Genomic DNA, 11,760 nt, shown 5'->3' with positions numbered 1-11,760 from the left:
TGGTACCCCATCACCCCACAGAACCCCCCTGGGTACCCCAGCACCCCACAGAACCCCCCTGGGTACCCCATCACCCCACAGAACCCCAGAACCCCACAGCACCCCAGAACCCTGCCTTGGTACCCCCATCGCCCCACAGAACCCCCCCGGGTACCCCATCACCCCACAGAACCCCCCCGGGTACCCCATCACCCCACAGAACCCCCCCTGGGTACCCCATCACCCCACAGCACCCCCCTGGGTACCCCATCACCCCACAGCACCCCAGAACCCTACCTGGGTACCCCCATCACCCCCCAGAACACTGCCTTGGTACCCCCATCACCCCACAGCACCCCAGAACCCCCCCTGGGTACCCTCATCACCCCACAGCACCCCATGGCACGGGCAGTGGGGCTGGGACTGATGGGGAGGGGTCTGGGGGTCCTGGCAAGGTGGGGAAGTGGATCTGGGCTCCCCTCGGGGCTTAGGGGTCCTTCCCAGCCCTCAAAGACCCCCATGTGCCCCCCCAGAGCAGAGCCCCTGCTGGGGGTGTTTGGGGGGTGTTTGGGGTGTTTGGGGGGTGTTTGGGGGTGTTTGGGGTGTGTTTGGGGGGTGTTTGGGGGTGTTTGGGGGTGTTTGGGGGTGTTTGGGGTCAGCGTGCCCCCCGTGTGCCCCCCCAGAGCAGAGCCCCTGCTGGGTGCCCCTGTATGGCCGCATGTGCTGCCGCCTGGCCGCCAGACCCCGCTGTGTGGACACCCCCGCGGCCACCGGGACCCTGCGGCTGCAGGTGAGGGACAGGGATTGGGATCGGGAATGGGAATGGGGTGTGGGATAGAGGGATGGGCTGCACTGACACCCCCGAGGCCACTGGGACTGCAGGTGAGGGGGAACAGGGTCAGGAATGGGAATGGGATGTGGGGTGGGATATAGGGATATGGGGCTGCATGGACACACCTGCTCTGATCCCCTGGGACTGCAGGTGAGGGGGGATCAGGATGCTGAGATCAGGGATGGGATGGGACTGGGACAGGAACAGGGATGGAAATGGAGACAGGGACAGGGATGGGGATAAGGATGGGACAGGGACAAAGATGGGGACAGGACACGGACAGGAACAGGGATGGGAATGGGATGAGGATGAGAATGGACAGGGACAGGAATGGGGTCAGGATGGGGATGGGAACGGGTCCAGGGAGAAGGACAGGAACGAGGACAGCGATGGGGACTGGGACAAGGATGGGGAAGGAGATAAGGGTGGGATGGGGAGAGGGACAGGGACAGGGATGGGAACAAGGATGGGGACAGGGACAAGGGTGGGACAGAGGTGGAACAGGACAAGAGCAGGGACAAGAACGGGGAAATGAGTGAAACTGGGATGGGATGAGAATGGGAACGTGGTGGGGATGGGGTAAGGGATGGGGTAGGGGATGGGGATAGAGGACAGGGGTAGGGATGGGATCAGGGATGGGGTCAGGGATGGGGATAGGACAGGGGTAGGGGATGGGTAGGGATGGGTCAGGGATGGGGTCAGGGATGGGATAGGACAGGGGTAGGGGATGGGGTCAGGGATGGGGTCAGGGATGGGCTCAGGGATGGGCTCAGGGATGGGGTCAGGGATGGGGTCAGGGATGGGGTCAGGGATGGGGTAGGGGATGGGGTCAGAGATGGGGTCAGGGATGGGATAGGACAGGGGTAGGGGATGGGTCAGGGATGGGGTCAGGGATGGGAACAGGGATGGGGTCAGGGATGGGTCAGGGATGGGGTCAGAGATGGGGTAGGGGATGGGGTCAGGGATGGGGTCAGGGATGGGGTCAGGGATGGGGTAGGGGATGGGGTCAGGGATGGGGTCAGGGATGGGGTCAGGGATGGGGACAGGGATGGGGTCAGGGATGGGGACAGGGATGGGGTCAGGGATGGGGTCAGGGAGGGGACAGGACAGGTGGTGGCACGACCCTGCTGGGGCCTGTCCGTCCCCACCAGTGGCTCTGGGGGATCCCCGTGCTGGGGGATGGGCACTGGGGGTTGCGGGGGGCTGGGGCTGATCCCGGGGGGCTGGGGGGGTGTGGGGGGTGTGGGGGGACATGGGGTGTGCCAGGGGGGGCACAGTGTGTGCCGGGGGGCAGGGTGGCTGTCGGGGGGCACGGTGGGCGCCCGTGGGTGCTGACAGTGCCGGGGGTCCGGGCAGGCCCCGGGGGTTGAGGGGCCGAGCGGGCCCCCCCTGTTCTGTGTCCTGAGGGGCCCCGACCTGCTGTGCTACGGCAGCGCCCACGAGGCCAGAGACGGGGCAGGAGCCCACCCTCACCATCGCTGTCACCAGGGTACGGGGCACGGGGGGCACGGGGGGCTGGGGGGGCACGGGGGGCACGGGGGGCACGGGGGGCACAAGGTTATGGGGGGCACGGGGGGCTGGGGAGGCACGGGGGGCACGGGGGGCTGGGGGGGCACGGGGGGCACGGGGGGCTGGGGGGGCACGGGGGGCACAAGGTTATGGGGGGCACAGGGGGCTGTGGGGGCACGGGGGGCATGAGGGGCATGGGGTTATGGGGGACACGGGGGGCGTGGGGGGCACGGTGGGTATGGGGTTATGGGGGCTATGGAGGGTTGAGGGGGATGGGGGCTTTCAGGTCTCTGGGGGGCTCTGGGGGGCTGGGAGGTCCGAGATCTCCCGGTGCTGTAGGACATGTGGGTGCAGCAGAGCCGGGGGGACATGGGGGGCTCTGGGGGACTGGGGGGGCTCTGGGTTCTCTGGGTGCTCTGGGGGCTCTGGGGGCTCTGTGGGGGCTCAGGGGGGGCTCTGTGGGGCTCTGGGGGCTCAGGGGGGGCTCTGGGGGGCTCTGGGGGCTCGGAGGCTGTGGGGTCCCAGCGCTGTGCCCGCCGCAGGACACGCGGGTGCGGGCGGAGCCGGGGGGGCGCGGGCAGCCCCCCGTGGTGGCCGTCACCAACCGGCTGGGGGGGGAGGAGGTGACCCACGGCCTGGTGGCCGAGAGCGCGGCCGAGGCCCAGCGCTGGCTCGAGGCCTTCGAGCAGCACCTCTGTGACCTGGGTGAGTGACCCCCGGGAACCCCCAACCCCAGAACCCCCAATCCTCGGGAACCCCCGACCCCCAGGAACCCCTGACCCCTGGGAACCCCCAACCCCCGGGAACCCCCGGGAACCCCCGACCCCCGGGAACCCCCAACCCCCAGGAACCCCCGACCCCTGGGAACCCCCAACCCCCGGGAACCCCCGGGAACCCCCGACCCCCGGGAACCCCCAACCCCCAGGAACCCCCAATCCTCGGGAACCCCCACTCCTCGGGAACCCCCAACCCCTGGGAACCCCCAACCCCCAGGAACCCCCAACCCCCGGGAACCCCCCCATCCGTGTGGGACACCCCGTCCCTGTGTGACCCTCCATCCTGGTGGGACCCTGTCCATGTGGGACCCCCGTTACTACAGGACCCCCAAGCCCTGTGGGACTCCCCTGAGCTGTGTGGGAATCCCCCTAGTCCTGAGGGATCCCCATCCCAGTGGGACCCTTCATCCTGGTGGGATCCCTCCATCCCTGCAGGACTCCCAACCCACTGGGAGCCTCATCACCCTGATGGGAACCCCTCCTGTGGGACCTGATCCCACCACCTCCACCATCCCTTCAGGACCCCATCATCCCAATGGGACACCTCCCTTCTCTGCAGGACCCCCCCCAACTCTGTGGCCCCCATTCCTAGGGGGACCCCATCCCGTGGGACCCCATCCCACTGCAATCCCCATCCTGGGATGACTTTATCCCGTGGGACCCCCATCCCGTGGGACCCCATCCCATGGGACCCCCATCCCGTGGGACCCCACCCCAGTGCAGCCCCCCATGCCCTGCTGTGCCCCCCAGGCCAGTGGAAGCAGTGCTGTGAGGAGCTGATGCGCATCGAGGAGCCCCCCCCGCGCCGCCCCCCGGCCCCGCTGCCCCCCCAGGGCTCCCTCTACCACCAGACGGGTGAGTGGGGCCGGGGGGGCCGGGGGGGTCGGGCTGGGGGGGCTCTGCTCTGTCTCCCCCTCTCTGCTCTCTGCTCGCTCCCTAACGCTGCTCTTCTCTCCTCGCTGTCCCCCCCTCTGCCCCCCCCTCTGTCCCCCTTTTCTGTGCCCCCCTCTGCTGCTCTGCCTCCCCCGGTGCCCCCCAGCCCCGCCGGGCCCCCCGGGCCCCCCCCGGGCGAGGGGCTCCTGCTGCAGGAGAACGTGTCGGCCGAGATCCGGGCACTGCTCAGCTCCTACTACAGCGACAGGTGACGGGGGCCCGGGGGGGCCGAGACCCCACCCCACAGCACCCTGGGACAGCACAGGGACCCCCGGGACCCCCCAGCACTGCAGGGAGCAGTGGGGGGGAGAACCCCCAAACCCGGGGGGCTGTGGGGCAGCGCTGGGGGGGTGGGGGGTGACTGTGGGACCCCTGAGACGCTCCCCCCCCGCGGGGGCCATGGGGGGGGAATGGGGCATTTGGGGGATGCTCTGAGCCACCCCCTCCACCGCCCGTGAGGGCCATGGGGGGACCACCACCTCTGGGGGACGGGGGGGTCTGGGCATAACGGGGGGCTGTTTGCAGCCCCCACCCCCCGGTGCAGCAACGGGGGCTCCAGGGGGGGTCTGGGGGTGCCGCTGACCCCCCCGCCCCCCCTTTGCCCCCCAGCTATTGACCCCTCGGACGACATCGCGGCCGTGACCGACATCCTGGCGGGGCACCGGGGGGGTCCCCGGGGGGGTCCCCGCCCGCCGGGCCCCCCCCCGTGGCTGTCGCTGTTCGAGGGGCCCCCCCCGCGCAGCCCCAGCCCCCCCCGGCGGGGCCGCCCCCGCACCCTGTCCCTGGACGCCCGGCTCAGCACCCTCAAGGCCCGGGGGGGCCCCCCCAGGCCCCCCCACTCCAGCTCCTCCAGCAGCGGCAGCAGCAGCCCAGGACCCCCCCAGTGCGACCCCCCCCACAGGTGCCCCTCCAGTCCCGGGTGTGACCCCCAGCACTGGGGGGACAGGGGATGGACCCCCCCCAACCCCTGCAGGGGCCGGTGCCACAGGGGGGCTGGGGGGGTCTGGGGGACGGGGGCTCCCAGCTCCTTTTTTGGGGAGAAACTGGAATTTCTGCCCCCTCTGTGCTGGGGGGGACAGAGCTAAACTCCAAAAAGGGGGGGGAGGGGCGTTGCCCCCCCCAGGGTGGGTGCTGGGACCCCCCCACCGCAGGGTGGGTGCAGGGGTCCCCCCAGGGTGGGTGCTCAGGGTCTAACCCGGGGGGGCACAAGGACCTCCCCCCAGCTCTACTTTCCCTCACCTCTAACCTGGGGGGGCAGCCCCCCCGGCAGGACACCCCTTATTAATAATGTGCATTAATAATTTGCATTAAAATTTATTTAACAGCTGCTGTGTGTGATTGGGGGGGTCCCTGTGCCCGTGGGGGGGTCCGTGCCCCCCCCCCCGTGCTGCTACCAGGAGGGGGGCCAGGGGTGCTGCCCCCTCCCCAAGCTGCTCATTGGGGTGCAAGTGGAGGGTCGGGGGCTGTGCTGGGGGTGATGTGGGGAGGGGGCTGTGGTGCCCCAAAAGGGGGTGCTGTGCCCCCCGTTACACGGCGTGGGGGGACAGGTCCTCGTCCTCCGTGAGGGGGCTGGGCCCCCCCAGCAGCGGGGGGTGGGGGGTGTCACGGGCCAGCAGGAGGGCGAAGCCTGGGGGGAGAGGAGGGTGAGCTGGGGGAGCCCGGGGGGGCTCGGGGAGGTTTGGGGGGGGGGATTTGGGGTGCCCGGGGGGGCTCGGGGAGGTTTGGGGGGGGGGATTTGGGGTACCTGGGGTGCCTTTGTGCAGGACGAGACTCTCGCTGGGCTCGTCCCCCTGGAAAAATCGGGGGGGCCCTGAGGGGTCCCACAAGCCCCAGCCGTGCCCACCCCCTTCCCCAGGGGACCCTCTCTCCCATCCTACCCCCCACCCTGTTCTCCCCCTCCCCAGTCCCACCCCGACCCCCAGAACCAGCCCCGGGGCCGTGTGTTCCCCCCACTCCTCTCCAGCCAGAGGCCCCCCAGCCCCAAAACCAGCTGACCCCCCTTGCAGCCCCCCCAGTCCGGCCCCCACATCACCCCCACATTGCCCACAGCCCCCCACCACCCCCAGTCCCACAACCCTCCACCACCCAGACCCACCAGCCCCCATTGCCCCCGTCCCCTCCCAGCCCCCCCCGACCCCATTGCCCCCCATACCTGTCCCGGGGCAGGTCCCGGCTCCCAGGGGCCCCCCCAGCCCCCCCACTCGTGCCCCCCAATTCCATTGCGCCCCAAGTCCTGGGGGTCCTGCATCGGGCAGGGGGGGCTGGGCCTGGGGGGGGGGGGGCCTCTCTGGGGGTATCGGGGACCCCCCCCGTGGGCTGGGGACCCCCTCACCCAGCGGCCCCAGAGACCCCCACGCGGGGGGGCTGGGGAGGGGGGGGAGTGTCCGGAGGGGGCCCCTCCTCATCCCCGGGGGTGCCAGGGGGGCTGGGGAGGGGGGGAGTGTCCGGAGGGGGCCCCTCCTCATCCCGGGGGGGTCTGGGGGGCGACCCCAAACCAGGAGTGCTGGGGAGGAGCAAGGGCTCTGCCCCATAAGTGCTGTCAGGGTACCCCGACCCAGGGGGGGCCTCCATCCTGGGGGGGCTGAAGGGGGGCCCAGACGTGGCGGGTGGGGCCCCCGACCTGGTGGTGGCAGAGCTGGGGGTCCCCGGGGTGATGGAGTGAGGGGTCCCTGTCCCCATGGGGCTGGGAGGGGTCCCAGTGGTGGCACTTTTGGGGGTCCCCATCACCACAGGGCTGGAGGGGCTCCTTGGGGTGACAGAGGGAGGGGTCCCTGTCCCCGGGGGGCTGGTGGGGGTCCCGGTGGTGGCACATTGGGGGGTCCCTGTCCCCACAGGACTGGTGGCATGGGGGGACTCTGCTCGGGCCGGGCTCGGGGGGGTCCCCAGAGTGGCAGAGGGAGGGATCCCACTCCCCGGGGGGCTGGTGGGGGTCCCGGTGGTGGCACATTGGGGGGTCCCTGTCCCTACAGGACTGGTGGCACGGGGGGACCCCGCTCGGGCTGGGCTGGTGGGGGTCCCCGGGGTGGCACACGGCGGGGTCCCCGTCCCCGCGGGGCTGGGGGGCAGGGGCGGCGGGGGTCGGCCCGGGCTGGGGGGCGGTGCCCCGCGGGAGGGCGGGGGGGCCCGGGGGGGCTCCGGCCGGCGGAAGATGAAGGCGGATTCCGTCAGGCTGCGCTGGTACCGCAGGAACGGCCGGCGGGCACCTGGGGGCAGGGGGGTCAGCAGGGACCCCCGGCACCCCCCGCGACCCCCAACCCCGCCGTGGGGGCACCTACCGGGGGGGCCGCCGGGCAGGGCGGGGCCGGACGTGGACCCGGAGCGCTCCCGCTGCCGGAAGAATTCCCGGGGGTTCTGGGTGCGCTGCGAGACGAGGATGGCGGCTTCCTGCGGGATCGGGGGGTCAGCGGGGACGGGGCACGGGGACAGGGCACGGGGACAGGGCACGGGGACAGGGCACGGGGACAGGGCACTGGGTGTCCCCGTGACCCGGGGCAGGGTGGGACCCGTCCCGGCACTCACGGCCGCCGTCCCGCTGCCCCCTCTGCTCCCCCTGCGCTCCCGCTCGGCCGCCTCGTGTTCCCGCTGCTGCTGCTCCTGCGGGACACGGGGACGATGGAACCACGGATTGCCCGGGATGGAGCCCCAGATCCCCTGAGAGCGACCCCCTGGGTCCTGCTGGGATGGAGCCCTCACACCCCTCCGGGATAGATCCCCCCAGGACGCCCCTGAACCAGACTCCCTGTATTCCCCAGGATGGACCCGATGGATCCCGCAGGATGGACCCCCCAGATCCCCTGGGATGAACCCCCTCAGATCCCCCAGGATCGACTCCTGGAACCCCCCGGGATGGGCCCCCTGGATGCCCTCAGGATGGATGCCCCAGATCCTTCTGGGATGGACTCCCTGTCTCCCTCCAGGATGGACCCACTTGATCCCACAGGATTGACCCCCCAGATCCCTTGAGATGGACTCCCCCGATCTTCCCAGATCCCCTGGCATGGACACCCTGGATCCTGCTGGGATGGAGGCCCTGGATCTCCCAGGACAGACCCCCCGGATTCCCCCAGGACCCCCCTCCCCGGCCCCTCCCCTCTCACCCATCGCTCCTGCTCCTTCCTCCGCTCCTCCGCGTCCAGCCGTGCCTGCTCCTGCCTGCGGGGCCGGGACGGGGGTCAGGGGGCCCGGCTGGGGCTCCGTGCTTGGGACAGGGGAAGGGACACAGGGACGGGAGGAGGGCGTGGGAACACGGGGATGGCGGACGGGACGCGGGGGTGGGACACGGCCGGGGCCCCGCGCTGCCCCTCACCGCCGCTCCTCGATGAGCCGCTCCCGCTCCTGCAGCCGCCGCTCCCGCTCCGCGGCCCCGCGCCGCTCCTCCTCCAGGCGCTCCCGCTCCCAGCGCCGCCGCTGCTCCCGCTCCCGCCGCCGCTCCTCCTCCTTCCGCTGCTGCTCCTCCCGCTGCGCACACACCGGGATCGGCACCGGCACCGGGACACCCGGCGGCACCGGGAAACAGTGACCTCGGCACCGGGACACCCAGCGGCACCGGGGACCAGTGACCTCGGCACCGGCACCGGGCCCCCACTGCCGTGGGCAACGGCACAGGGAACTGGCACTGGGAGTGGAACCCCCCAGCCTCGGCACCAGGACCGGGACCCCCCCAACCTCGGCACTGGGACTGGGAACCCCCCCCCACACTTGTCACTGGGACCCCCCGACATCCGCACCAGGACCCCACAGCCTCAGCACTGGGACCGGGACCCCACAGAGCTCCACAGCGGGACCGGGACCCCACCGGGCTCGGCACCGGGACCCCCGGGCTCAGCCCCGTGGCCTGAGGCAACAGCCGTGACTCCATCTCCGGGGCACCGTGGGGACCCCCCAGCCCCTCCCCAGCCCTCCGCGGCCCCCACCTCGGCCTGCTCCCAGAAGGAATGGCGCTGGGTGCGCTGGATCTCCAGCGCCGGGTTGGTCTTGCGGTAGTTGGTTCCCTGGGGGGCACGGGGGGGTCAGGGTGGGACCCCCGGCACCCCTCAACACCCCCCGGCACCCCCTGCCCGGGGACCCCCGGGAAGGGTGAGCGAGTACCCATCGCCCACCGGTGCCCTCCCCATCCGTCCCCCCGAGACCCCCACTCACCACCAGCTCCGGGATGTCGGGGAGGGTTCCCCTCCTGGGGGCGCGGGGCCCGGGGGGCTCCAGCTGTGCCAGCGCCCGGCGCAGCCCCTCCAGCGTCACGTCCTCGGCACGGCGGGCGCTGACCAGGGCCGTGGCCTCCTGCCACCGGGACGGGGCTGCGTCACCCCCCGGCACCCACAGCCCCCCCTGCACCCCCGCCCCCCGCAGGGATCCGGGGAATCCCGGCGCCGTTCCCTTGGATGTGTCGGATGTGGGGCTGGATCCAGATGTGAGGCCGGACCCAGATGTGGGACCGGATCCAGATCCCAGCCCCAGGCGGATCTCCGGAAGCCGGGCTGAGAGGATGGGGAGGGCAGGACCCCCCCGTCAGGGCGGGATGGGGGGGGCAGGGATCCCAACCACAGCTCCGGCGCCGCGGCCAAGACTGGGAGCACTGGGAACGCGGCGGCTGAGTCAGCAGCGCCAGGAATGCGCCCGGGCACAGGCAAAGGTCGGGCCGGCGGGATGGAGGGGCTAGGGGGGAAGGAATGGGGGACACGGGGGGAGTGGAGACCCCCCCAGCCCTCCCGAAGCCCCCCGGGTCTCCGCGCCCCCCACTCACCCTGAAGAAGCTCCGGATGGCCGGCAGGTGCCCGGCACACTCCGCCCGCTGCGCGTCCAGCACCTTCTCCCCGACCTGGCACCGCACCCACCGCTCAGCACGGGGGGGCCCATCCAGGGGTCCCCCCGGGCCTCCCCCCCCCACTCACCCAGCTGACTAGGACGATCCGGGGGGTGCCAGCGCCGGGATCGGGGACCCGGCACAGCCCGTACATGACGCTGCCGGCGGAGAACTTTCCAGCGAGCTCATCCGGCCCCCCGGCTGCAAGGAGGGGGCGTCAGGGGGGACATGGGGACATGAGGGACCCCCAGTGTCTCCCCAGAAGCATCGCCCCCGGTACCTCCGGAATCCAGGAGCTTGAGGTCGTGGTGCTTCTCATAGCCGAAGACGGCCCTGGGGGGGGAGGTCAAGGTGGGAGGGTCAGGGTGGGGGTCCCACAAGGGGACCTGCCAGGTTGGGGCACCCCCCGTGTTCCCCCATGCCACCAGCACAGGATGAATTCATGGAAGTGCCGCCGGCAGCATCCGCCCCCGGGACAATGGGAATGTGGGAAGCGCCGGAGCGGCACGGCCCCCTCAAAGCCCCCCCCCTCGGCGGTCCGGGACCCCCCGCCCGGCGCTGGGGGGGCTCCGAGGGCCCCATCCCGGAGGGACCCTCCTCCCCCGGCACTCCCAGGGCTCTGCCCGCCTTTGTCTCCGCGTGGCTCCGGCTCCGGGCGCACGCGGGACACGGCTCGGCACGGCCCCGGGAGCACGCGTGGAGCGCGGCACGGCACGGCACGCGTGTCACGGCATGTCGCGACAGGCCGTGGCGTCACATGGCGGGACAGGGCCCGGCACGCGGGCGGGCGGGCGCCGGGAGGAGCCGGCGCTGGAGCGGGTCCAGCCGCGCTGCCGGGGCAGGGGGCAGTGCCCGGCCGGCCGGGGGCCACGGTGTCGCCGGGGGGGCTGCGGGGCCGGCGCAGTCCCGGGGCCGTCACCCCCGGCCCCGGGATGGGGGCTTTGGGGGACACCGGCTCCAGCCCCTCAGCACCGGCACCGGTGCGGGGCCGTCCCGGGACCACCGTCCCGGGACCCGCTTCTCCCCCGTGCAGCCGGGCAGAGCCCCCCCCTCCGGCACCCCGGGGTGCCCCTCCGGCCCCGCAGCCCCCCCGTGCCCGCCCTGCCCCTCCCCGGGTGGCGGCGGCGCTCCCAGCCCGGCGGCACCGGGAGGGACCGGGCAGGACGGGACGGGACGGGACCGGGCGGGTCTCCCGGTTCCCAGCACGGCGCCGGGCGGGGCTCAGGCCCGGGACCCCCTTTCGGGCCTGTACCTCCCGACCGGGACCCCGGCGCGCGCTGGACCCCCGTCCCGGTGCCGGTAGCCGTGTCTCTCGGGCCGCCCCCGCCTGACGCGTGCTCCTGCCCGTTCCCGCTCCCGGTTCCCGGTCCCGGTGCCTGTTCCCTGCTCCCGGACCCAGTCCCCTCTTCCGTCCCCATTCCCGGTGCCGATTCCCCATTCCCGTCCCCGTTCCCGGTCCCCAGTCCCGGTCCCAGTCCCCATTCCCGGTCCTCCCCGCCCCCAGTCTCACCAGTCGGTCCCAGCCCGGGGGTTCCCCACGTCCTCCCGCGCCGCCAGCAGCGCCAGCCGGTACCGCTCCAGCCCCGGCCCCGCCATCCCGAGCCCGGGGCCGATCCCGAACCCGGGGCCGGCTCCACCGCCGCCCTGCGCTCGCCCCTCCCTCCCCCGCCGCCCCCCCCGGCACCTTCCGCCGCCCACGGGCGGCACCGGGCGGGGCGGGGGCGGGAGCGGCCGGGAGGCACCGGGACGGGACGGGACAGGCGGCGCTGGGAGCGCTGGGAGCGCTGGGACGCGGGTGCTGGGACAGGGCCCCGCACTGGGACGAGGTCCAGCACTGGGACAGAGTCCCGTACTGGGATGGTGGCCCTGTACTGGAATGATGGCCCTGTAGTGGGATGTGGGTCCCGCACTGGGATGAGGGTCCCGTATGG

At 72.6% G+C, this 11,760-nt stretch overlaps 2 protein-coding genes across 2 annotated transcripts in view; one reads left to right on the top strand and one right to left on the bottom strand.

Moving 5' to 3' along the window:
- Nucleotides 1-5,353, top strand: part of RTKN (rhotekin) — a 16,524-nt gene extending 11,171 nt beyond the window's left edge. The window contains 7 exon segments of the mRNA XM_064653929.1: nt 140-211; nt 410-769; nt 2,168-2,257; nt 2,259-2,300; nt 2,863-3,025; nt 3,847-3,951; nt 4,639-5,353. Coding sequence (XP_064509999.1) covers nt 140-211; nt 410-769; nt 2,168-2,257; nt 2,259-2,300; nt 2,863-3,025; nt 3,847-3,951; nt 4,639-5,114 — 1,308 coding nt within the window. The 3' untranslated portion in view covers nt 5,115-5,353.
- LOC135413686 (drebrin-like) lies at nt 5,328-11,697 on the bottom strand. The gene is given in 15 exon segments (XM_064653670.1): nt 5,328-5,656; nt 5,774-5,819; nt 6,182-6,316; nt 6,318-6,407; nt 6,409-7,232; nt 7,305-7,413; nt 7,549-7,623; nt 8,127-8,181; nt 8,336-8,487; nt 8,943-9,020; nt 9,169-9,306; nt 9,770-9,844; nt 9,918-10,030; nt 10,110-10,162; nt 11,340-11,697. Coding segments are annotated over 15 exon segments (2,130 nt in total). The 5' UTR covers nt 11,426-11,697; the 3' UTR covers nt 5,328-5,555.
- Nucleotides 11,698-11,760: the final 63 nt, after the last annotated feature.

The sequence above is a fragment of the Pseudopipra pipra genome, chromosome 4 (genome assembly GCF_036250125.1).
Source record: "Pseudopipra pipra isolate bDixPip1 chromosome 4, bDixPip1.hap1, whole genome shotgun sequence".
Taxonomy (NCBI): Eukaryota; Metazoa; Chordata; class Aves; order Passeriformes; family Pipridae; genus Pseudopipra; species Pseudopipra pipra.
The sequence above is the reverse complement of the archived record's forward strand: the minus strand, read 5'-3'. Positions and strand labels throughout refer to the sequence as shown.